Source organism: Podarcis melisellensis (genome assembly GCF_964234715.1).
Source record: "Podarcis melisellensis genome assembly, chromosome: 3".
Taxonomy (NCBI): Eukaryota; Metazoa; Chordata; class Lepidosauria; order Squamata; family Lacertidae; genus Podarcis; species Podarcis melisellensis.
In genome coordinates, this window is record NC_138530.1 from 31,097,836 (window position 1) to 31,123,921 (window position 26,086).

The following is a 26,086-nucleotide window of genomic DNA, read 5'->3' on the forward strand; positions in this document are numbered from 1 at the left end:
GGAACAGATAGGGGAGATGAGCTATGTAGTTAAAGACAAAGGGAAGCGGTTACGAAGTAGCACATTGTAGCCAGCAGAATTGAACAAGAATGCCATCCTGCTAAGGAAAGCATCACCCTAGGGCTGTTAGGATTGAACCCTCCACTCACCAGCCAGTGACACGTTTATGCTGAATTGTGAAATCAAGATTGGGAGATAATGTAGGTAATGTTTTGCAGGCAGCTGCCATAGTCTCAGTTGTGTGAGTAGGCCCTCAATGAACCTCACAAAATTGCCAGAGCATGCATACAGTTGCATGAATAAACCTCTGATTTCTTAATGGGGTAGACTAAGGCTAGTTCTTCATTCAGTCCCACAGCCTCAGACTGGCACCATGTACTGTATGATATTGACATTCTTTTCACATCTGTTTCAACAAAATCCAAAAGAACATATGGCAAAGAACAGATTAGAGGGTGGGAATGAGGAAACTGACATAAATGAGGAACACTCTCCTAGACCTAGACGATGAAAAGTGTAGGATGCTGTTTTATAGTTTCATTTTCACTTTGTAATTTTTAGTCAAATTTTGTCTCATTTTTAATTTTGGGGACAGGACTATCTTGAAGTTAAACGTATGGTTTTTCCAAGATTTTATTTTCTCAGCAATGCTGAACTTATCGAAATATTAGCTGACAGCAAAAATCATGATGTTGTGCAGGTAATATTTAATATCACATACATCATACTTTTTAATGTTTTTACACATAGTTATAGGCTTAGTATTTATTATTTTATTTTGCTTAACATATTTGCTGCAGCCTCATCTTGTGAAATGTTTTGCAAATATAAGGAAGTTATATATACGCCCACAAGAACAGAGACCTCCAGTAGTTTTAATGATCGGATCTGCTGAAGGGGAAATTCTTCTAGTACCAAAGTACGGTATACAGTTATTTTTAATTTTAAGGTAGCAGCCATAATTCTATAATCCATATAACTTGTTCCATCCCTGCAAAGATTTCCACTTACACACCAGAGCTCCCTGCCATGGGCCTCCTAAATCTGTTCTGAGTGTTCCCCCAACCTGCTGGCACAGATGTTGGGAGGGCACAGGGCACACGTGGGGCAAGAAGAGGAGGAAACGACCCACTGCATAATTGGAAATCCTTGCACTTACAAGACAAGTTAGTTGGATACCACTCATACAATTTCAGGCAATTTGTTGTAGTAGGCTTTTTTGAGCTTGTTTATTCATAAGTATATGACTAAATTAGATGATCTGAGTGATCTGTTATAAATGTCTAGCTGTTGCAGAGTGCAGCAAACAAAAGATGGACAGAAATGAGTCTCCCTTGGTTCAAATAGAAGAATGTAAGGGGGCAGAGGTGCGGGGGAGGGGAGTGTGACTGAGATTTTGGGGTTTTATATTTTTGCTTGCATGTCTCCTTTGCAGGGCTGTGTCCTAATAAATCTAATGCACCAGCCTGCACTGTAAGCACCAATGATGCAGGTGTTTGGAAGGAGGCTCTATCCTGACTGCTACTGGCTCCCTTTTAAACAAAAGGTTGAGTTTTTAAAAAATCAGAACCCTTAAGGACAGAGTGGGAAAAGAGTTGGGGAAAAAAGATGTGTTTTTATTAAGTGCTGAAATTTCAAATACTGTCTCATAGGAATGTTCGTATTAGAGGTCCTGCTGAATTGTGGCTAGGAAATGTTGAAAATACCATGTATGATATGGTAAGAAGGTAAGTATCTGTGTTAGAAAAGTTATATAAATTTGTAAAATTATTTATTACAATAAAAGGAAAGTAACTTCATCCGTTTTCTTACTGTACATTTAGGTTTTTAATTAGGTTTGAAAGTTGCTGCGGTCATGGCCTGCTTAGTTCTAACACAATTCTTTTCAATATACTGGCAGTAGGGTGTTGGCAGAGCAGCAGTATTTCCTAGCCCTTCTAAACACATTCCCTTTGTAGTAAATGATGGAGGCTATTACATGTGTAATTCTATCCATGAGTGAAAGCAAAATTGTTAGTTCTTATGGTGGCAGATTGATGTTTGTCTATTTTGGAGTGAAGCGTCATACAGATTCCAGTTCCTAACCATATTGATTACTTCTTACTGATCAAGTGTTTCATCTCAGGCTTGGGGAACAGAAAGACTGATTCTTAGCTTTTGCTTCCTTTGAATCTCCGTGGTGTCTGGTAAGGTCTGGGAATCTCCTGCAGGGGTTTCCCAAACTTGGGTCTCAGCAGTTTTTGGACTACAGCTCCCATCATCTGTAACCACTGGTCCTGCTAGCTAGGGATGATGGGAGTTGTAGTCCCAAAAAACTGCAGGAGACCCAAGTTTGGGAAGCCCTGATTTATACCCTGATCATTAGACTGCCGTGCAGTGGTAAATTAATCAAGCAGAGTCTTCTTTATAAACAGAAAAAACATTTACTTGAGAAAATAAAATTGTTCATAAACAGCATAGTCAAAGAGCATACTAAGAGTGCTTTTCACAGAGGCATAGTCCTAGTTACTAATAAACTGGAGTCCTGGAGCTACTCTCTTTCCCTTAGCTTTACATTCACAGCACCACATTACAGCAACAGCACAGACACTACACTGGGCCTGCCTACAAACAGGATACAAATTTATAGAGAGAATGAGTCATCCTGTAGATGAGTCACAATGATTCAGCAGTTTGCGGTTAACAGCAGGCTTAGGCTTGAATGGTTATGTAGGCCTTGTAGGCCTTGCCTTACTTCTGCTCTCAAGAACCTTTGTCTCATGACATGGACACCATCTGAACCAACAAGAGTTGTGCCCCAGCATTTGGGGGCGAGTTTTTGACAGGACTGTAATCACTTTGGATGCCAGCCCGACAGGCTGGGCAAGGGCCAAATGGTCCAAGGTGTTGCTTCCACCACTGAGACACATAAGCTAATCAATCTTCTATGAGCTAATCTGTTGGTGATTCAACACTTTGCAGAGATTATGCCTCTTTGGTTTATGGTGTTAAAACAAGACAGTGGAATAGCCAAGGTGCATACATTCATCATGGCAGAACAAGGTCCATGACTCCCCAGCAGAAAGCCACTGTACTTATGGAGAAACATCAGAAGTCAGTGAAAGGAACAACAATGGCCAGGCAGACTGGGTTAAGCAGAAAGTCATTACAGCACAGAGAATGGAAGCTGAATCCAAGTCTTCAAGTAGTCCATAAACAAACAAATCAAAATGTTGTAGTTAGTGAAATACTGCCAGTATATGAGATAAATGTTACCATAACTTAAAGTGATTGCTGCTGCAGATTCAAGTTATTATAGAAAATTCTGAAGGCAAAGCCCTGACACCCCCATCCCCAGCTTTGTGGCAAACTAGAAGTGTTCAGTTGTAACATGAAGAAACCTAGAACATTCCGTCAGCATACCTAAACTGAAGACAGCTATGGCAGTTTTAGGACCATCTTGAGAGAATACCCTTTTTAGATATTTACTGTTTTATTGCCATAGGGTCCAAATAAATTACCCTTTATTCACAATTCTGGAACGACTGGTTTCTCTTTTGATTTTGAACCATGTTTTATATAGGCACAAGTGTAATGATATAAAACAAAGCTTGAACTCATGATTACTATTCTTTGCGATTTTGTAAAGTTACAATGTTTTTAAATGAAGATGTAACTGGACACTACAAGAGACAACAAATGGTCATGGCTTCATGGCTCTTTTCCTCACCACCTTGTAATTTGTAGTTTAACACAATGATGCCATTGCATTGTACATTGCTGCACACCCTTCTCACACTATTTTCTGTTGCTTGGCAGGCTTAGGGCATCTCACAGTACTACATGTTGTATCAATCTATATTTATTTATTTATGAGTATTTATATCCCACCTACTAACTGAAGTTATTGAGGTGGCTTACGATATATCCCCCCCACCCCCCCATTGGTCCTGATCAAGGCGGGGAGGGTTCCTTGCCTGTTACAACTCCCTTCCCTAACCCAGAAAGACAGGAAACAATGTCACGCTTCCTCCACATCCTAAAGAGAGGTTACATAATAAGGCAGAGTGGAGAAATGGCAGCTTTATGTCTCTTGCAAAGTCTAGTTCCGTTCTCACTTACATTCCTGTATAATATGCTAGAAAACAGCCTAGTGAATTTGCTACAGATGTATTAATTTATTGTAACTATATAATGTACTTTAAGATTTATAACAGTTGGAATCGCAGAATGGAATCAAATGGAATTTAAAGAATGGTTTTTCACTCATCCAGGACAGGTGATACTACTTGTGGTAAGCACACTACAAGACACATTCAAAACTTTGCCATGTCACTTAACATATTTGGAAGATTCTGTATTTAAAATGCTCTGTAGTAGCACACACAAGTTTATTTATGTGTATACACGATAAACCTATCTTGCTTTTGAGTTTCTGTAGGTGATAGAGCGAATCACAATGTTTACTGTTATTTCTGATGGGATGGATTTTGGTGCTAAGGGATGTGACTTTGCATATTTTAGTGCTTACATTCATTATTCTGTACCAGTAGGACTGGAATCAAAGGAAAGCATCCTTTCCCTATAAACAGTGGCGTAGCGTGGGTTGTCAGCACCCGGGGCAAGGCATGTAATTTGCACCCCCTAACCCGTGGATTTGCGCCCCCTAACCCGTGGATTTGCGCACCCTAACCCTAACCCCCAGATGTTGCGCCCGGTGCGCCCGGGCCCCCCTGCACCCCCCCATGCTACGCCACTGCCTATAAATGAGAATTGTATAAATTTGGCAATAATTAGTAGAATATAGCAATCTAAATGGGATTACACGGTGTCTTTCCTTATAGTGACAACTGGGGGGGGGAATTCTAATAACATTTCATGAACCATTGAAAAATGTATGTTTCTAATTTGGGATAGATGATTTATACAGAATGTTCAGGGTGTCCCTGGAAAACAACACAATATTTTGTGTTTAGCTGATAATAAATATCTCTCTCATTATTGAAATGGTTGCAAGGTTTTGTTCTAATTTTGGATTATTTGGTTTAGTTTTTGGATCATGATTTTGGATTGTGGTTTAGTTTTGGGTTCTCTTAAAGCCTGCTCATTCAGAATTCCCAAATCTCCCTGATGCTGTGAGAAATAGGAGAGAATGGGGAGAGAGCAAAGTTTTTCAATGATAAAAAATAAAAATAACATCAAAAAAGAAATGTAAGATAAAGTGCAATATTTAATTTTAATGCAAGTATTTAATTTTAATGCAAGTAAGCAAATCATAATGTTTGCTGCTAATAAATATTTTCATTTCTAGAGTCAAATAATGTTTTCTCGTGCGTGTGAAATGAGCTTGTCGAGTTCACATGCAAAAATGGAGTTGAAAGAAGGCCGCGATGATCTTATCAGCCTTATAGAGGAGCTAGCAGCGATAGCATCAGATATTCTTCCCTACCACAAGCAAAGCACATTGGAGGCATTGGTTACTTTGATCATTCACTGTAGGGATGTAATGACTGTACTGATAGATAATGATATTTGTAGCGCTGAAGATTTTGCATGGACAAGGTATATCAATATATCCATTCTGGGCTCTATTTTTGGATTTTGGGATAAGATGAAAGGATATTGCAATACTCAAAATAGATAACACGTTAGTTATATATTATCTGGTTTTTAAAAACACTATACTATAAATAAAAAAGTGCAATCTCAAATTTGTAGTGATAGGTCCTGCACAGGTATTTCTCCCTGTCTTGAGGTGCTGAGACAGGCCTCACTTCAGAGTGTTCTCATGCCTGAGCAGATTCACTTTTATGTTCCTAAATCAAATCCTTGCTTGTAGATGTCCCATTTTCTTAACCTTATGACAGAACTGTGGTCTTAATGGAATTTTGAACTTTGAATGTTATTTACATTGAAAAATCTATACATACTAGCTATGTTACCAATTTATATGCATATATAATTTTGATAAAAAGAACTATGTTGTTGACAAAACTGTTACACAAATTGTTTTATTTCAGGCAGTTGCGTTATGAATGGCATGATGTCAACCCCTGTAAGGTTATCCAAGGTTATGCCTCTTTTGAATATGGTTTTGAATATCTGGGCTGCTCTCCGAGATTGGTTATTACTCCTCTCACAGATCGATGTTGGCTAACCGTTACTGGAGCTCTTCAGTTGAATTTAGGGGGCTGTCTTTCTGGTCCAGCTGGTACAGGAAAAACAGAGACTGTCAAAGATCTTTCAAAAGTAAGCGCTATCCATTTGATATCAATATGTACTGTCTTTTATACATAGATATTTCCAGATATGTCATAATAGATTTATGTTTCTGCAGTTGCATCTGGGAAGACAGAGTTGTGGGTCTTAGTTTCAGGTACAATGTGATCTTACCCATTCCCATCTACCTCTGCTCACACACTTTTTCTAATAAAAGTAGCCAGTCTGATAATTAGCAAAACATTTTATAGCTGTATAGTCACAAACTCTTCTCCTCAAGGAGTTTTGGTAATGTTGGCTGGGTTAGATAGCTTTATAATTTTCAGTGTCCTTTTGGATTTCCAAATGTTAGAACCTTTTTATTCCTATTTGCTAATGGGTTTTCATGCTAAACTGCTATTTTGATTATTATTTTTTTAAAAAAATACATCTTACTCAGTATGTATTGTGTGCTTATTTGGGTAACACCTTGGTTCTAAAAACCAGCATCTGGGATCTATTTGGCTTCAATAATTTTACCTCTTGTTCCTTGGAATCTTAGGGACATGTGGTGTATAACCTGATAATCTCTTGTTCAGAAACAGCCTTGATGGCATCCTTTGATGGGTGATATGATCCTAGGATTCACAGTAACTTCTAAATTCAACAAGAACTGCATTTTGGGTTGTGCTGGGCTTCTTGACAGTGGCAAAGGTCCAATTTATTATGGTGGATGATGAAGTCTTCAGATTGGGTAGTTCCTCTTGCACGAAACTCAGGCAGGAGCAAAGAATTGTGGGGGGTAGGCTGATTCTCTTCCTGCCTTGATGGAGCAGTTTGATTTACCCCAGCTCTCACTGTTTTCTTGACTCAGCTAAGTTCCTGTTTCTTTTTCTACTCTTCCTTTACTGTTTTTCTTTGGTTCCTTTTCATACCTTTTCAGTCTCTTCGTCTCTTTTCCTCTGTTGGGGTATATAAAAAAGAAAAAGTTCACCCACTCCCTTGTGTCTTTTACTGCTTCTGATTTCTGTGATTTTCCTCTTATGACAGAGTTTAGCTTCTCCAAAATTGCACTTGACTTTTAAATTCAGAAACACACCTCTTTCCACAGTATTTGTAAAGTGTAAAATATCAAAATATAAATGGCAAAACTAAACTGAAGGTATTTGGGATTTTTGTATATTTAACAGTTGTTAAATTACTCATTTATCTGAGTAAACAAATATAATTGCTTCTACTCTGAAAACTGCTTTTTTTCATTAGGCCTTGGGAAAATTGTGTCTTGTCTTTAACTGTTCTGAAGGTTTGGATGATAAGGTACAGTAGACAATTTTATTTAATATAGAATTTAGAACACTAAATTTCTTTTTAAAAAAGGTTTGCTAACAATAGCAATAGCACCTTTTGATCATGTTGGGAAACCCTATCTTATGGGTGTTCTTTTCCTTGTAGTATTGCAATAACTGACTTATGCTGGTGCAACTAAAGCAACCATTTTTCATTGTTTTGCTGGGGACCCTGCATCAATGAGATTTTGGTAGTGTTCAGCAACTTTCCTCTGACCTTAGAAAACTTTTACCTAATAAATTATTATGCCGCACTGCAGTTTGAAATCATAGCTCCCCTGCTAAAAAGTAAAATGAAACATCTGTGTAAATTGTTTTCGGAATTTTAAATGAATATTTGTAATGTAGATGCTTAAAACTGAATGTCAATTCAATCTGAGATTAATTTTGTGTTTTGAAATTTAGTTACATAAACAATTATATATATATATATATATATATATGCTTTCGTAGATTTTCACGGGTACAGGAATGCAGGTTTTGGTGTCCTCGGGTGTCTTCCCGTGTAAAAGTTGGGGTGTCTAGAGAAACACCCTCACAACATGAACAAGCGTGACGACACATCCCGCTTGCCAGACATCTGGAAATTAGCCCTCCCCACAAAAACTGACACCAGATCCAGAGGCACACAGAACGCCATCACCAATCAACCACACCAGACCCAAACCCAGACCCTCTCCACAGATAAATTACAGACACCATCCAGTAGCCAAACCATGGAGGCACCTCCGGATGCTGCACCCCCCTGCAATCCCTACACAGATCTGGCTGACACAAGCCACAAAACCACAGCTCGCCCCTATACACGAAGCCAAGCCAGAGCACAACTAAGTGCAGTACAGCCATCTTCTCAGAAAAACTCTTCACAAAGTTCAAGAGGTCAAGACACAAAGACTTTAGCAACTAATCCACACCTAATGACCCACCTAAGTGGTACTCAGGATATCACTCAAGAAATCACTCAGGATATCCCTCAAGTAATTAAGGAACAAAAGAAGAAAAGGCACACTAGCCTGGGAACTTCCTCTCTGCCCAGAACATTGGAGGCTATACACCACACCCCCTCAACAGTATTTATAGGAACTCAAACACTGAGATCCTGCTCTGTTCCAGTAACAAGAAGCCGAAAGCACCAGCCTGAAGATGACGAGTGAGACCTCGTCGAAACGTCGCCTGACACCCCAACTTTTACACGGGAAGACACCCGAGGACACCAAAACCTGCATATATATATATATATATATATATATATATATATATATATATATATATATATGTATGTATGTATCCAGTGAGATTTTCCTGTTGATAAATGAACTGCATCACCTGAGAAAACATTTAGTTCATTTGCTTGACTTTCATAAGTAGCATTCCTCTTCATGTGGAACAGCATTCCTTGTTAAGATACAACAGGTGCTCACTTTCTGCTCTTTCCAGAAACTCTTGAAGTCATTTTTGTTCCATATAGCAACTGTTTTTTGTGTTTTCTAGCTGTTTTTATTGTAAATCGCTTTGAGACATTTGTGCAGAAGGCATTCAATAACTGAAGGGTAAACAAGTCATCATCTTGGTAATTTAGCACCTAATGAAAATCTCTCCATTTTTTTTAAGGTTATGGGGAAATTATTATGTGGATTAGTTCAGTCTGGAGCATGGTGTTGTTTTGATGAATTCAACAGGATTGATGTAGAAGTCCTTTCAGCAATTGCATCACAGATTCAGGCAATCAAGGCAGCTAAAGATAGTTGCGCTGTCAGGTATATCTTTTGCAAGTAGTAATACCTTACGTCCAAACTACTAACTACATGCAAATGCATGTAACTTTGCCCCAATTTTAATTTTTTTCGTAATGAAAACAAGCCATGGAAGTGGAAGAAGCCTTTAGAAATCCTTTCTCCAAATGTGGATTAGTTTCCTAGTACAGAATGTCCTCCAGTTGCCCCATTCAGGACCAGGGAGCCCTCCAAACCTGCCCATCCCCTATCCCCGCAAAACAGTACTTCTATCTTGTCAGGACTCAACCTCAATCTGTTAGCCGCTATCCATCCTCCAACTGCCTCCAGACACTCACACAGGACCTTCACTACCATCACTGGTTCCAATTTGAAGGAGAAGTAGAGCTGTGTACCATCTGCATACTGGTGAACACCCAACCCAACCCCTCCCCCCCCCCGATGATCTCTCCCAGTGGCTTCATATAGATGTTGAAAAGCATTGGGGAGAGGATAGAGCCCTGAGGCACCCTAAAAAAGAGAGTCTCGGGGTCTGAACATTCATCCCCCAATACCACTTTCTGAACATGGCCCAGGAGAAAGCAGAACCACTGCACAACAGTGCCCCCAGCTCCCAACTCCTCTAGATAGCCCAGAAGGATGTCATAGCTAATGGTGTCATAGTCAATCCAGCAACACCAGGAAACAGCTCTCGCCTCTCTCTCCCTAGCCTGCCAGAGATCCTCAACCAGCGCAACCAAAGCAGTTTCAGTCCCATGATGAGGCCTGCATCCCGATTGGAAGGGATCCAAATGCTCCACATTCTCCAGGTGTGCCTGGAGTTGTTCAGTGACTACCCACTCAATCACTTTGCCCAAGAATGGAAGATTTGAGACTGGGCCATAGTGGACCATATTGGCTGGGTCCAAAGATGGCTTTCTAAGAAGCAGTTTAATAGCCGCTTCTTTAAGCAGGTCTGGGAAGACTCCCTCACAGAGGGAGGCATTCACCATTCCACGGAGCCCATCGCCCAGCCTTTCCCGGCTCGCTTTTATGACCAGGCCCCAATGGCAAAGGTGGTTCCATTATATTGCAAACATGAAAGAGACTCCTGCTGCTGTTTTCTGCAGATACAGACCGCAGAGGCGGTCAAGAAGGTCCTCTTTGCCATTGCTATCGCCACTTGGTAGGCTCAACCCTGAGCTCTTAACACATGCTCAGTCCAATTCAGAATGAGTTTTCCTCTGCCGGCACTCTAGCCGTCTCAGCTGTGATAGTAACTTTATCAATCATACTATCAATTTTCTGACTTCAGAAATACATTTTTTTTAAAAAAAACCAATCTAATGTTTGTCATAGATTTCTATTGGAAGGAAAAGAAGTTCGACTGAAACCATTCTGTGCAATTTTTATTACCATGAATCCTGGGTAAGTTATTTTAAAACTTGTTCTTCAAAAAATACTAAAAGAGGTAGCAACCCCATTTTGAAATGAGCACATAAAACTACCTTATTCAGAGCATATAAAACCAATTCAGACTTAAGATTCATCATCTCAGCACTGTCAGTGCTGACTGTCATCAGCTTTACATGATTTCAAATCAGAGTATTTTGCAGGCTTACCTAGAGATACCAAAGAATGAATCCAAGATCTTCTACATCAGCTGTGGAGAGTCTCTGACCTATATGCCTAATTAAGACTGGCGGGTCCTCATTTGGCCTGCAAGGCTGTTTCACCTCAACCCAAGCCCTTCCCCACACCTGTCATACACGTGTTCTATATAGAAAGCATGTGCTCCACTAGTCATTGGGGGATTTGATTCTGTTCACAGTTAAAGGCAAACCTGCATAATTTGCAGGTCTGAAATAATGTTCAAACTGAAACACAGCCACCATTTGAAATTGAAGTATCTCTGGTTTTTGCAATGCTGTTCTCCAGCCAAGTATGGTAATTGATAATAAACTTCATATACAGTGGACCCTTGGCTGTCAAACGTAATCCGTTCTGGAAGACTGTTTGACTTCCAAAACGTTCGACAAATGAGGCGCAATGGGCGGTTGGCAAAATCCATTGAAAAAATGGAGAAACGCGCCTCAGAAGCTCGACTTCCAAGGTGTGTTCAAAAACAGAAGCATTCACTTCCGGGTTGTCAGCATTTGGAAGCCAAAATGTTCAACTTCCAAAGCGTTCCACAACCAAGTTTCCACTGTACTAGGATAAAGTGTCCATAGAAATGCATATATTGGGGGAAATAATAAGATATGAAATTATACTGCAGGAAATTGCTTTGCAAAAACATGTATACTGTATTAGGAGAATTTCACCCTAAAATGCTGATGAATTTTCATGATTACATTTTTCCAAAATAAATCACAAGCTTTTTCTGTATCTAAATAGTTGCTTTTAAAAAGTCAGACTGTTAACATTTTTTAAGGAAAAATATTCTTTACAATAGGTTTCCTATAATAGTAGTGGTCCACATCATTATCTCTCAGAGCTTTATTGTAGAGCTACTATACTTTCTTTATATGCAGTATTTTCAATGTGTTGTAAGTTGTTTATTTGTTGGAAGTATTAAAACTAATACTTTGGAGTGTTCTCGGTTTATAATTGCTAAAAATAGACCTGGTGACTTTTGTTTTTCTTTTAAGATACAAAGGTCGTGTAGAACTCCCAGACAACTTAAAATCATTATTTCGCCCCGTCTCAATGATGGTACCAGATTATCAACTCATTGCTGAAATAATGTTGTGTTCAGAAGGTTTCAGGTCGGCAAAATCACTCTCAGAGAAGATAGTAAATCTTTATCATCTTTCTAGCAAGCAGCTTTCACGCCAGGTATAATATAATGACAGAGAGAGAGAGAGAGAGAGAGCGCGACAGAGAGCGCCTTTGAACCCTTGAACCTTTTCCTGGGACCTATTAGTGGGAGTCTCATTGACAGTATTACATGTGACGTTACCACCGTTGCACTACAAAGAGAATAACTATAATAAGCCTATGCAAGAACTTTCTGTATAGTTTTGTATCTTAAGTTTACATTTTGGGATTATGATTTTTTATTTTTTAATTATTTTCTGTGTTCCTTTCAATAGTCTTGGCCTGTCTCCATTTCATCCAATTCCCCCCACTTTAAAACTGGTGGCAGTTTCCTCCTCTGAATTTCCTCATTTTTTTCAGCATGGCTCCTTCAGCCTGGTGCACTTTTTAAACCTGTAATTCATTCATTCTCTCTCTCTCTCTCTCTCTCTCTCTCTCTCTCACACACACACACACACACACACAGCTGCTTGCCAACCCTCTTCATTCCCCTCTTTAACCCTTTAGAGCTTCCCTTTCATCCCCCATACAAAAGCTCATTTTTCATCTTTCCAACCCCATTTCTGAAGTGCTGCTTTGCACCCGTTTCCACCTTCACCCCATGTCTGTGCCTCTCTCTCTCCTTTTGTACAACTCCCTTGCACACAAACCACCTCCATGGTAACTTCCTGCATCTTCCTTCTCCCACACATTCTAATTATTAAGAGTTTTTTTCACCTTCCACCAGGTGATAAAGCCACCATCCCCTATTATTCAGACCCTTTCATGCCCCTGCTTTCATCTTAAACCCTACTGCGTGGACAGGCGGAGTCCCCAGATCCCACGCGGTCCTCCTGTCATGTGGAATAACGACTCAAGACAACGTGCTATGGGATTAAATTGGCCACAACTTTATTAAATTTCAAATGTGGGTAGACCTTGGCTCGGGCATTGGCCGTTCTCCCTCCCCAGGCCCCAGCCGGGGACCTAGGGAGCATCAGGGTTATCCAGTTTGTGTGTGGTGGATGGGCCGGCTCTGGAGAACATATGTTCAAGCAGAGATAGCCGCCCCCGTTACGCCGCCGCCGGGGAGAGCAATGACGACCTTTTGGCGTACGGTCAAAGCCTCCCTTCAGAAACCCCTTTAACGGGGAACCCTGATATCGCAGCCGCAAAGAGGACCCTTTCATGTCCCTGCTTTCATCTTAAACCCTATTCCCATTCTTACTACTCCCTCCTTTGCAACATCGTTTACACCCCTATTTTCCTCTTCACTCTCCCTTTTCCCTCCATCTTTGCTTCCTTTTTTCAAAAATAAACCAGATCTGGAGATAAAAGGGGAAAAAAGTTCATTTCTAAGCTTTACAAAATTTTGACAATCTGTTACCTCCTGGTTTGCAGAATGCTCCATTTTATATTTTCTAGGATCATTATGATTTTGGTATGAGAGCCATAAAAACTGTGTTAATAAGGGCTGGTCAGAAGAGGCAAGAGTTAAAAACACAGTAAGTAAGATTTTTTAATTGCCTAATGCATAGCAATAACATTATTGTGCTATAGGCTGTGATGTCCTGTGCATAGAATTTTGGAAGAGGAGATATCGACACTCAGTAGAGCTGTGCAGCAGAATCCCATATTTATTCGGGAGTAAATTAAACTGAGATCAATGAGATTTATGCTCTAATAAATGTGATTTAGGCTGTAATCCTATTCATGGTAACACCCTCATTCCCTCCCTATTTTTCTCCCACTCTGCTGGCAGAATTTGACATGCATACAGCAAGTGTCATGCTAGTGGCACAATGTCATTAGGGATTAGGAATTGTGCCAGTTCCTATAGCCCAGGGTTGTCAACTTTTTTGGACACGTGAAGGCAATTTCATGTTTTGCCCCAAAACTTCTTTCTAAGAGGGCTGGGTACCTACTTAAAAGAATAAAAAAAATAGAAGCTTAGAGTCTGGGGCACCTTACCAGAAGCACCAGTGAAAGGCATAGTGGGCACCATGGAACCACTGGGTGCAGAGTTGGCAACCCCTGCATAGCCCCTTGACTGGTGGACCTAAAGTACAGGATTGCACGCTAAATCAAGTCCACATGCCCTTGTTTTCCCTCTGGCAAAGGGCATATACATATATTGCTCTGAACTTCAAAAATACCCAGGAAATCAAGCCATGGAGCTTCAGCATTTTGTCTAGTGTAATCCTTAGTGTGAGTGCATTTAATAATAATAATAATAATAATAATAATAATAATAATAATAATTTTTTTTTTTTAATATCCCGCCCTCCCCAGCCAAAGCCGGGCTCAGAGCGGCTAACAACAGTAAAATAATACAGCATTCTAAAATCAATTCATTATAAAATCAGTTCAAATCAAATTAATGGCAATCATTAACTTCACAGTTCTGTGAAGAATTACCAAAGGAGGGGGTCAGGCTATGCCTTGGCCAAAGGCCTGGTGGAACAGCTGCCTTGCAGGCCCTGCGGAAGGATGTCAAGCCCCGCAGGGCCCTAGTCTCTTGTGACAGAGCATTCTACCAGATCGGAGCCACAGCCGAAAAAGCCCTGGCTCTGGTTGAGGCCAGCCTAACCTCTCTGTGGCCCGGGACCTCCAAGATGTTTCTGTTTGAAGACCGTGAGGTCCTCTGTGGGACCGAAGCAATGTTGAGCATTTGATATTTGATGGCCAGAGCCAACCACATATGAACTATTTTAAGTAGCGTGTTTTTGATTGTACTGAACTTTAGGGTAGAGAGCAATAAGCTCAAATAAATATATTTAAGAATATTTGCCTAAGATATGCAGCAGCATGTGTGGCTAAAATTTCAATAGTGATAGCCTGCTTTTTTTAATGAAATAAACATCAGGAAGGGCTTTCTGACAGTAAGATCTGTTTGACAGTGGAATGATCTCCCTTGGGAGATAGTGGACTCTCCTTCCTTGGAGGTTTTTAAGCAGAGGTTGAATGGCCATCTGTCATTGGGATAGCTCAGTTGGTAGAGCATGAGACTCTTATTCTCATGGCCATGGGTTCAAGACCTGCCTCGGGGAAAAGATTCCTGCATTGCAGGGAGTTGGACTAGAAGACCCTTGGGCTACAATTCTATGATTCTGTGAAAGAGCATGTAAATCTGTACAATAACTTACCTAATGATTACTATTATTGGATTTATTTTATAGAAATAGTAAAAAGAAAAAGTTTTCTACATCAGAAGAAACTCTCATCATAACTACTGTCCTGAAAGAAGTTAATTTACCCAAGTTTCTTGCTGAGGATGTCCCACTGTTTGAGGACATCCTGACAGATCTTTTCCCAGGGATGAAAGTTCAAAAAGTAAAGCATAGACGACTGCAGGTAATGAAACATGCAAACATATGTTTTATTTACAAGGGGAAATTATTAAGCATTGGGCCTCAGATGAAGGCCTCTATTTATAGAAATCCTTCTATAAATGGGCGAAAGATTCCTGCTCTGCAGGAGGTTGGACTAGATGTCCCTCATGGTTCCTTCTAACTCTGCAATTCTATGATTTATAGAAATATTTCTGTAAATAAAAATAATATGACCAACATTGGAATGTTGACCACTTTTTCACTGGAATGGTTTCAGTTACCATCAGGTTGATGGGTCATGATTATCTTTAGCTATAGCTGCCGGGGTGGAGTAGAAGTAGAGACAGACCAAGTCCCTATTTAGGGGTCCAGTATCTATTCTGTTTACGGGACACAGGTGGCGCTGTGGGTTAAACCACAGAGCCTAGGACTTGCCGATCAGAAGGTCAGCAGTTCGAATCCCCACGATGGGGTGAGCTCCTGTTGCTTGGTCCCAGCTCCTGCCAACCTAGCAGTTTGAAAGCACGTCAAAGTGCAAGTAGATAAATAGGTACCGCTCTGGCAGGAAGGTAAACGGCGTTTCCGTGCGCTGCTCTGGTTCTCCAGAAGTGGCTTCGTTGTGCTGGCCACATGACCTGGAAGCTGTACGCTGGCTCCCTTGGCCAATAAAGCGAGATGAGCACCGCAACCCGAGAGTCGGTCACGACTAGACCTAATCATCAGGGGTCCCTTTACCTTTATTTATTCTGTATACTTATGAATGTGCCAGGCACAGTATTTTTCCAGGGCATTGTGTGTGCTGAGGTAAGGGAGGTGGTTGGTGATAGCAACAAAAAATGGTGACTTTTTCTACAGTGTTAGAATATCAGCTATTATGCTAATATTTACAATCTTGAAGTATTGTAATTCTAACTAATTATATACTTATTTGATTTTAGAGTGCAATATCTGTTGCAATACAGCATTTATGTTTGCAGACATGGGAAAATCAGATAAAGAAAGTTATACAATTTTACAACCAAATTATGGTAAGTTCTGCAAATCACCACTTTACATGTTTTAATATGATACAGTAGTACATAGTATGTTACACTGCACAAAGTTTTTCAAAGTAAACTTAGATTGCACCAGGAGTGGAGAAGCTGTGGTGCTACAGATGTTTCAGGACTCCAGCTCCCATCACCCTCAGCCCACGTGGCCAAGTATCAAAGATTATGGAAGATGGAGGCTATTGTTGTTGGCATCAGTCTGTCTCAAGAAACAATGCCTCTGTCTCAAGAAAGTATGCCTCTGAGAGTGAATCCAACCCACTGGAGAATCACAGCACCTGCTGTGGCAGCAGAGACCAGTAACTCACAACTGCTGCCTCCCACCTTGTTTTTGCTGTGCTTGCAGCACTGAAGTGGCATCTCTGGGACACAAAGCTGGGCAGTGTATATGGAAATCCTGGACTGCCCAGACAACAAGACCCGCCTCACTGATGTGGTCTAAAGGAATGCAGAGCAATACATTTGGCACCAGCTTGACTGCAGGAGTTTCTGGAAGGAGGTGTACAAGACACTATCCAACTGTCTTAGGGATTCCACTCCAGATTTGTTTACTCGTTAGCATTTTGTTGTTCTCAAGATGTCCTGCAAGGATGGATTTTTCCTCAGAGTTTACCCCCCAAGTCTTTCTCATGAATGTGTATAGCCACAAGGCAGCAGAGGTTTATGATCAGAGTTTTCCTTCTTCTTTATGGGCTATCTTCCCAGGTAGATGAGTCCCATCTGCCTCTCATTTCTCTCTACATCATGTGCAGTGACTGCCTTCTTGACCATTGGACCCGCTACTGGCCTAATCCGCACAATGCACTGGAGATTGTCTTCACATGCAGAGGAAGTCCCTAACTCACCATGAGCTTAGGACCCATCGGCTACCTTCATCTCTCTGGTGAATTAGGCAGAGTCACTGTCAGTCTTCTACCTCCTCACCAGGAAGAGGGACCATCTCTCCATCCCAGCTGTGCCTAAGAATTTTCTTAGAATTCTGTCAGAATAGTTTGTCTTTCTGTGTTGTTTGTGTGAGTGCTTTGTGGTTCATTCCTCTCCTATCTTGACAGAGAGGAAATGGTTATGATAGAGATATAAATTTATTTATGTTATTAGTGTAGTTGTTTTTATGAATTTTCTGTTTTTATATTCTTTTCTGTATAGTTCTATTGTTATTTTATTTTGTTGTTTCCTGCTTTGGGTTTAAAATATAAAATGAAGAGTGGGTTATAAATACTACTACTACTACTACTAAAAATACATATCTGGAGGGCCACAGATAATGCAGATATTTCAGCAAAAGTACTGAGGAGGAAAGCAAATTGATACTCCTAGTATGAAAAATATACACATTGTAAGAGCTTTTAATATTTCTCTGTCTGGTAATCTAAACATTTTAGGGAACCTTAATGTTACAGAGCTGATATTTAAAACTGTATTTTCAGGCTTCTGTTGGTATAATGCTAGTAGGCCCTACAGGCGGCGGGAAAACTACCATCAGAACAATTTTAGAAAAAGCCCTGGTAATCTTGCCATTGGTAGATACAGAAAGCAATTCAAAACTTGAGGCTGTGTTTCAGGTAAGGTATTTTATTTTAGTCTCTTCTTTATTTTCTGAACCTGTTTCTTTAGTATGTTATTCACGTGCTATTATGCCTAATTTCTAATATGCTTTAATGTTGGATCTGAAATATTGGCAAACTAAGAGAACAATCCCAAAACTAGAGTTGGGCATGCATGGCACTTGGCCTGATTTAAGAGGGCACCAAAATCATGTGTAAAGTCAGGTTGGCAGCCACCATGCAAAACTGGGCAGGAAACTGGGCAGGAAGTGTGAAGTGCACTCACATCTATCCCTGCTCTCCTTTTAGCATATTGAATTAAAAGGTGGTGGCTAAATATGATCTGAGGCTAATAAAGTAAGCACATTTTAGTTTATAAAAGATTTAAGTATAATGATATGGAAGAGAGCAACAGCACATTATACCTAAATTAATCTTGGAGATGGAAGAAATATAAGGATCAGTATATGCAAGTATTTGTTATATGGAAAGCAACATAAAGTGTAAAATAATATCAGTAAAGCAGTGATTGTATGCAATGATTAAAATATACCATCTTATAGAATCATACAATTGTAGAGTTGGAAGGGGTCCCAAGGGTCATCTAGTCCAACCTCCTGCAATGCAGGAAACTCCACTAAAGCATCCATGACAGATGGCCATCCAACCTCTGCTTAAAAACCTCCAAGGAAGAAGAGTCCACCGCTTCCCGAGGGAGACCATTCCATGGTCAAACAGCTCTTACTATGAGAAAGTTCTTCCCAATGTCTAGTCAGAATCTCCTTTCTTGTAACTTGAATCCATTGATTCTAGTCCTACCCTCTAGGGCAGAAGAAAGCAAGGTTCTGTTCCCAGCCGATGCTTGTGTCAGTGGAGCACATATAAGGGTGCCCCATTCCGTCCTGTTACATGCCGCCCTGCCCCCATTCTGCCCTCTTTCAGGTCCAAAAGGACCTGTATGTCGGAGATTGCACATCAGTTGGACGTGCCTAAAATAGTCACCACCTGTATTGCAAAATGAAATAAAAACATTTTACAAACGTCCTGTTGCAAACATCCTGTCTTTGCATAATTCACCATAAGAGCGTTCAAGGTATCAGGAATGAAAGGAAAATACATTGTCACACTTCCCTATGAGAGAAATGTAATACATAATAATCAAGAAAACAAATTTATTGAGTGGTGCCCACCTCTAACTTTGCTTTGACAACTGATTGTCAGAAAAACTGTCCATTTATGCTGGTTGGCTGTTCAATAGTTATCTATATTCTGGAGGAAGTTTCTGGGCTCTCACTTGTGGGGTGCCTCAGGGTTCTGTCCTCTCCCCCATGCTTTTCAACATTTACATGCAGCCGCTGGGAGAGATCATCAGGAGGGTGTTCATTAGTATGCGGATGATACCCAGCTCTACCTCTCTTTTAAATCAGAACCAGTGAGGGCAGTGAAGGTCCTGTGTCAGTGTCTGGAGGCGGTTGGAGGATGGATGGCGGCTAACAGATTGAGGTTGAATCCTGACAAGACAGAAGTACTGTTTCTGGGGGACAGGAAGCAGGCAGGTGTGGAGGATTCCCTGGTCCTGAATGGGGTAACTGTGCCCCTGAAGGACCAGGTGCGCAGCCTGGGAGTCATTTTGGACTCACAGCTGTCCATGGAGGCACAGGTCAAATCTGTGTCCAGGGCAGCTGTTTACCAGCTCCATCTGGTACGTAGGCTGAGACCCTATCTGCCTGCGGACTGTCTCGCCAGAGTGGTGCATGCTCTGGTTATCTCCCGCTTGGACTACTGCAATGCACTCTACGTGGGGCTACCTTTGAAGGTCACTCGGAAACTACAACTAATGCAGAATGCGGCAGCTAGACTGGTGACTGGGAGCGGCTGCCGAGACCATATAACACCGGTCTTGAAAGACCTACATTGGCTCCCAGTATGTTTCCGAGCACAATTCAAAGTGTTTGTGCTGACCTTTAAAGCCCTAAACGGCCTCGGTCCAGTATACCTGAAGGAGCGTCTCCACCCCCATCATTCTGCCCGGACGCTGAGGTCCAACGCCGAGGGCCTTCTGGCGGTTCCCTGTAGCAAAGCTACAGGGAACCAGGCAGAGGGCCTTCTCGGTAGTGGCGCCCACCCTGTGGAACGCCCTGCCAGCAGATGTCAAAGCGATAAACAACTACCTGACATTCAGAAGACATCTTAAGGCAGCCCCGTTCAGGGAAGTTTTTAACATGTGATATTTTACTGTATTTTTGGTTTTTATGGAAGCCGCCCAGAGTGGCTGGGGAGGCCCAGCCAGATGGGCGGGGTATAAATAATAAATTATTATTATTATTATTATTATTATTATTATTATTATTATTATCAAATAGCAAGCCAGCCCTGTCTCCTCCTGGTGGAGAGGAGTAACTCTAAAGAGTTTTTGAATGTCATCCCCAAAACAGGATATTTATGGTAAGGAAATGTCTGTTTTTCTTTCCTTAGAATTCTCCAAAGAAAGGCAAGGTAGACACCTTTGTTATAAACCCAAAGTGTGTTAGTCTTGGTGAACTTTTTGGGCAGACAAATCCTAATACAATGGAGTGGTCAGATGGTCTGTTATCATCAGCAGTTCGAGCGTTTGCTAAACTTTCAACAAAAAAACCTAAAAAGAAAGACATAAGCACTACAAGATCAGAAATGCAGGACTTGTACACTGTGAGTTTAGCATTTTAGTAACTCTAATTATGTCACTGTTTTATTGCTTTACTTGAACTTTTGTTTCAGGTAGGTAGCCGTGTTGGTCTGACGCAGTCAAAATATATAAAAAATAAAAAAATTGTCCAGTAGCTCCTTAGAGACCAACTAAGTTTGTTCTTGGTATAAGCTTTTGCGTGCGTGCACACTTCTTCACACTTTTGCACTTTCCCCCTGTAACCCCTATCATAATCTCCACCATCATCCAAGAGAACATTTGAAAACTCATGGAAACTCTGGAGTCAACTTTCTATGTTTAATTGTGATTTGGCTGAGGTTTAAGAGACTGAATGTATATCTCAGGTTGAAACTGCCTTTGGTAGTCATGGACCCTCCCAGAAACATGGCACCGAAGGCTTTTTGTTTTTGTAATTAAAAAAGTTTCTTGCTACCCCAATTCTTTAGGAAGAAAGCTTTCTAATCCTGTATTTAACTTGCCTAACTTCCTTTATCAACTGATCTGCAGTGTAATTAATTTTATTTCTATTTTTCTAGCTGAATACAGTGAATCTTGCTGATGCATCCCTAAAAAATGAAGCACTGCAGTCAAGAGAAAATATTCACTGTCAGTATAAGTACTGTAATGATAAGTATGACAGACAGTTCTTCTCTCTTTCCACAGTGATGGGTCCAAATTATGCAGCATCTTGATATTTGAGTAATTATTACTTCCACAGTCCTACTGAAAACTGCCCTGAGCCATGTTTGAATCTTTTGTTCATAATATTATTCATAAGTCTATTGATTTCAAAATATTTATTTCTCGCTGCTTCGTTACTGTATTGTATACAAGCATCTAGCATGCAGTATGAAATCCCTCGCATGTAAAGCTAGACGGCCAACCGCACCAGGCCTCCTCTCCCTTAGCTGTCATCTGAGGGCAGCTATTCCATCAGTCTGCCTCACGGGGGGGGGGGGATAGGAAGCAGGGCAGGCACCTCCTGCACCTGAATTGTTTCAGCTGGCTATTATAGAAACAGCTGTTTTGTATTTTTTGCTGTAAACTGCCCTGAGATCTTTGGATGAAGGGTGGTATACAAATTCAATAAATAAAAATAATAGTAAAGGTAAAGGGACCCCTGCCCATTAGGTCCAGTCGTGACTGACTCTGGGGTTGCGGCGCTCATCTCACTTTACTGGCCGAGGGAGCTGGCGTACAGCTTCTGGGTCATATGGCCAGCATGACTAAGCCGCTTCTGGCGATCCAGAGCAGTGCACGGAAATGCCGTTTACCTTCCCACCGGAGCAGTACCTATTTATCTACTTGCACCGGCGTGCTTTCAAACTGCTAGGTTGGCAGGAGCAGGGACTGTGCAACAGGAGCTCACCTCGTCACGGGGATTCACACCGCCGACCTTCTGATTGGCAAGTCCTAGGCTCTGTGGTTTAACCCACAGCGCCACCTGCGTCCCTTTAAAAGAAAAAAGAAAAAGTAGAAGATAATAATTATAGTGTGTGTGCAATTAAGAAAGGGAACATAGAGTCACCGCTAATAAAGAGGGGAGGAGAAAACTATCAAACAAGCTCCCCATGGACTGCCTGCCCCAATGAATTACTGAGAAAGAAAAATAGTGTTCCTGCCAAACAGCAACCTCTCCTCGGTCCCTGGACAAGAACCACCGAAAGAAGAGACTCCTGTAGGCACAACTGAGGCCTAGCTTCCCTCACAGCTTGTTTTAATTGGGGGGGGGGATTCATTGTGTTGCTCTAAGGGGTACTATGCTCTAAAAGGGTACCATGACACCTGCCATCAGCGGCAAATGACATTCACACACACACCTCACAGGGTATAACATACCCTCCAACATTTCTGTGATGAAAATAGGGACGCCTTAGGAGAAGCAAGACATTCTGGGATCAAAGCAGAAACTGGGACAGCTTCTGTAAATCTGAGACTGTCCCTGGAAAGTAGGGACACTTTGAGAGTCTGGTATAATAGAAGCAACAGTCTCACTTGATCTGGTTTGTGTGACGTTGCTGCCTCCAGATAATGTGGAGGACCTAAGAAAAAATGGCTGACCGCTGTACAATGTCCACCCATCCTTCTCTTACCTCTACCCCCTCCAGGGACCAAAATAAAAAGGGGGAAGCACGGGAACAATTGCTTTCCTTGAATTCCCTCATACGTCCTCATCCTGAAGAAAATTTAAGCAGAGGAAACGACAGGGCACACAGAAAACATTGACACCTGGGGGCACACCCCATTTTAAGAGAAAGAGGTATACTAGGAAACTAACAAATAAAAACCAGCAACACTCACAGTCTCATTAACATAGCTGTCAACATTTCCTTTTTTAAGGGAAATTCCCTTATTCCGAATAGGATTCTGTGATGGGACGATGAGCTGCTTGTGCGTAAAATGCAAGTCCCTCAGAGTTTGATCAGGTTTTCAAACCTCTGCCTGTGACGGAGCCCCTCCAGCATGGCTGCGTCAATCACTAGTAGAATCCGAAAGTGGCTGCTTTCGGAAACGTTTCCAACATAAAAGCTCCTTAACGGAAACACGTCGTCTGGCCTCTCGGCGTGACAGTTTCCGTCGAGGTGTGGGTGTCCCTATAGGAGGTCCTGAGACCTCCCCACTGGTTTCACTTGAAGCGTCTCTGAGCCATCCCTCCGACTCACTTTCCCTTGGAGTTCTTGCTCGCCCTCTACTGGTTCCCTCTTCCGCTGCTACTGCTCTCTCAACCTCAGGGAGCCTTTGCACCTGCGGCGCTTTAGATGTCAGTTCCCTGACATCCACCTCCCCTCCAGGGCCCCCTTCACCCCCTCCCGTCTCCTCTCCTACTGGCGGTGAGGAGGTAAAACCCCTGAAAGAACCTCCCTCATCTTCCGACGTCGCGAACACTTCCTTCCACTTGTTGCTGTTCCTACTCTCTAGGTACTCTTCGTCATCAGAGTCCACTCCATCTTCCAACTCCGACTCCGCGAACCCTTCCATTTCCTCTTCCTCATCGGTGGTGCCGAAATACTCCCTCCTAAACCTTGCTATAGGCTGAGGTTTCCTCGGGAACCTTTGGTGGAACGTTTCTGTTAAAACCTCGTCATTGACTTCCTCTGCACTTACCCAGGTGTTTTCTGACTCCGGTTCCCCTTCCCACGCCACCAAATACTCCACCTGATTACCCTTCCACCTGGAATCGAGGATTTCCGCTACATGGTTGCGGCGTTCCCTCTCTTCCAAGGCTGGTCCCCTGACGTGCTCCCCTTCACGTCCCCCCCTGTATGGTGACAGTAACGACCTGTGGAACACTGGGTGCAATTTCATGTGGTTGGGTAATCGGAGTTTGAAAGCTACCGGGTTGACCTGCTGAATCACCTCAAAGGGTCCCAATCTTCTGGGCCTCAGTTTCTTACAACCCCCTTTGAACGGCAACCCTTGGGTTGACAACCACACTTGATCCCCCACCCTTATGGTTTCACCTTCCCTTCTGTTCTTGTCTGCCTGCTTCTTATATTGTGCCTTGGCCCTTTCTAAGTTGAGCTGTAGCTGCTGATGGATGGCTTCCATCTCTTCTACAAAATGTTCAGCCGCTGGAACGCTCCATCTCTCCCCTCCTTCCCCTGGAAATGCCCTGGGGTGACACCCGTAATTAGCCAAAAAGGGACTCATCCCTGTGGACACATTCTCCGCATTATTGTAGGCAAATTCTGCCAACGCCAACTTTTCGACCCAATCGTTCTCTCTGTCATTGACATAACACCTAAGATATTGTTGAAGAATGCCATTTGCCCTTTCCGCCTGCCCGTTGGTTTCAGGGTGCCGGGCAGTTGAAAAATTAACTTCCACGTGTAGCAAGCTCATGAGCTTCCTCCAGAACCTGGAAGTAAATTGTTTGCCTCGATCTGAGATCACCCTCGAGGGAGCCCCGTGCAACCTAAAGATATGTTCCACAAACAACTTCGCCGTTTCTTCCGCTGTGACTGCATGTGAGCATGCTACAAAATGGCACATCTTAGTTAACAGGTCTACTACTACCATGATGGCTGTTTTCCCCTTGGACCTTGGCAGATCCGTCATAAAATCTATTGATATCGCTTCCCAAGGCCGTTCTGGTGTGGGTAAAGGTTCTAATAACCCTGCCGGCGCCCTTCTTTCCCCTTTGGCTCGCTGACATTGGTCACACCCTCTTACATACTCCCTTACATCTTCCCTCACCTTAGGCCACCAAAATTCCCTGGTAACCAACCACATGGTTTTGTGTTGCCCAAAATGTCCCGCCGTGGGGCTATCATGCAACTGCTTGAGTACTCTCCCCCTCAATTCACCTTCGGGTATATACAGTGCCCCTTTGTAATACAATGCCCCATTTCTTTCCTCAAAACCTCCGGGGCTCTCGCCCTCCCCCCTGAGACCTCTGAGCTTATCCTGGGCATATTCATCATTTTCCGTTTCCTCCACCAGTTCCCGTTGCCCCACCAGCGCCGCCCCACACACCCAGCGGTCCTCCGGGATGACATGTCTCTCTTCGATCACCTCCTCCCCTTCCCAATATTCTGGTTTGCGTGAGAGCGCATCCGCCCTGACGTTTTCTGGGCCTGGCACATAACAAATCTCAAAGTTAAATTTGGAGAATTCCTGTGCCCATCTCACTTGTCGTTGGTTGAGCACTCGAGCTGTTCTCCAATACTCTAAATTTTTGTGGTCGGTGCACACTTGCACCTTGTGTTGTGCCCCAATTAATAAATGTCTCCACCTCCGGAATGCTTCGTGAATGGCAAGTAGTTCCCTGTCATACACCGTGTAATTCCTCTCGGACTTATTCAGTTTCCGCGAGAAGAATGCACACGGTCTCCACTCCGACGCACTCCTCCCCGGTTGAAGAAGGACCGCCCCTATAGCCCGGTCGGATGCATCTGTTTCCACTCTCATGGGTTTTTGTAAATCCACATGCAGAAGTTGTTCTTCCGAGGCGAAAGCCCTTTTCAGTTCTTCAAAGGCTCGATCCGCCTCCACCGTCCAAACAAATTTCTTCTTGCTGCTGAGGCAGTCGGTGATGGGCGCCGTCAAGTGGGCAAAGTTCTTGATGAACTTCCGATAAAAGTTCCCAAACCCCAAGAATCTTTGCACGTCCTTCTTGGTCTTCGGTGTCTTCCATTCCAGTACCGCTTGAACCTTGCCTGGATCCATGGCCAATCCCTTGTCTGACAAGCGGTACCCCAGGAATTCCACCTCCTTGGTATGAAACTGGCACTTCTCCAGTTTCACCCACAGCTGGTTGGCTTGCAGCCTGCCCAACACTTCTCGAACGTCCCTCACATGCTGTTCCTCATCTTCCGAATACACCAACACGTCGTCTAAAAAGGCCACACAGTTCTTGTAGAGCAAAGGTCCCAGAACGTGGTTTATAAAAGCTTGAAAACAGGCGGAGCCCCCTTGTAGACCGAAGGGCATAACGAGGT

At 42.4% G+C, this 26,086-nt stretch overlaps 1 protein-coding gene and 1 long non-coding RNA gene across 4 annotated transcripts in view; one reads left to right on the plus strand and one right to left on the minus strand.

Annotated features, from left to right (window-relative positions):
* The window catches only part of DNAH14 (dynein axonemal heavy chain 14), a 138,706-nt gene that overhangs the window by 40,266 nt on the left and 72,354 nt on the right, over nt 1–26,086 (plus strand). For all 3 annotated transcript variants that reach the window (XM_081903569.1, XM_081903568.1, XM_081903567.1), the window contains exons 22-37: nt 596–700; nt 801–919; nt 1,653–1,727; nt 4,186–4,273; nt 5,291–5,541; nt 6,000–6,228; nt 7,441–7,494; nt 9,135–9,280; nt 10,595–10,663; nt 11,887–12,073; nt 13,460–13,539; nt 15,214–15,388; nt 16,305–16,394; nt 17,843–17,977; nt 20,435–20,647; nt 21,182–21,251. In XM_081903569.1, coding sequence (XP_081759695.1) covers nt 596–700; nt 801–919; nt 1,653–1,727; nt 4,186–4,273; nt 5,291–5,541; nt 6,000–6,228; nt 7,441–7,494; nt 9,135–9,280; nt 10,595–10,663; nt 11,887–12,073; nt 13,460–13,539; nt 15,214–15,388; nt 16,305–16,394; nt 17,843–17,977; nt 20,435–20,647; nt 21,182–21,251 — 2,086 coding nt within the window. The remainder of the gene's footprint in view (nt 1–595; nt 701–800; nt 920–1,652; nt 1,728–4,185; nt 4,274–5,290; nt 5,542–5,999; nt 6,229–7,440; nt 7,495–9,134; nt 9,281–10,594; nt 10,664–11,886; nt 12,074–13,459; nt 13,540–15,213; nt 15,389–16,304; nt 16,395–17,842; nt 17,978–20,434; nt 20,648–21,181; nt 21,252–26,086) is intronic.
* Nucleotides 5,977–10,006, minus strand: LOC309365986. Its single transcript, XR_014166355.1, has 2 exons — nt 9,595–10,006; nt 5,977–6,187 (listed from the first exon to the last, which is right to left on the minus strand). It is a non-coding gene; the product is annotated as an uncharacterized lncRNA (long non-coding RNA).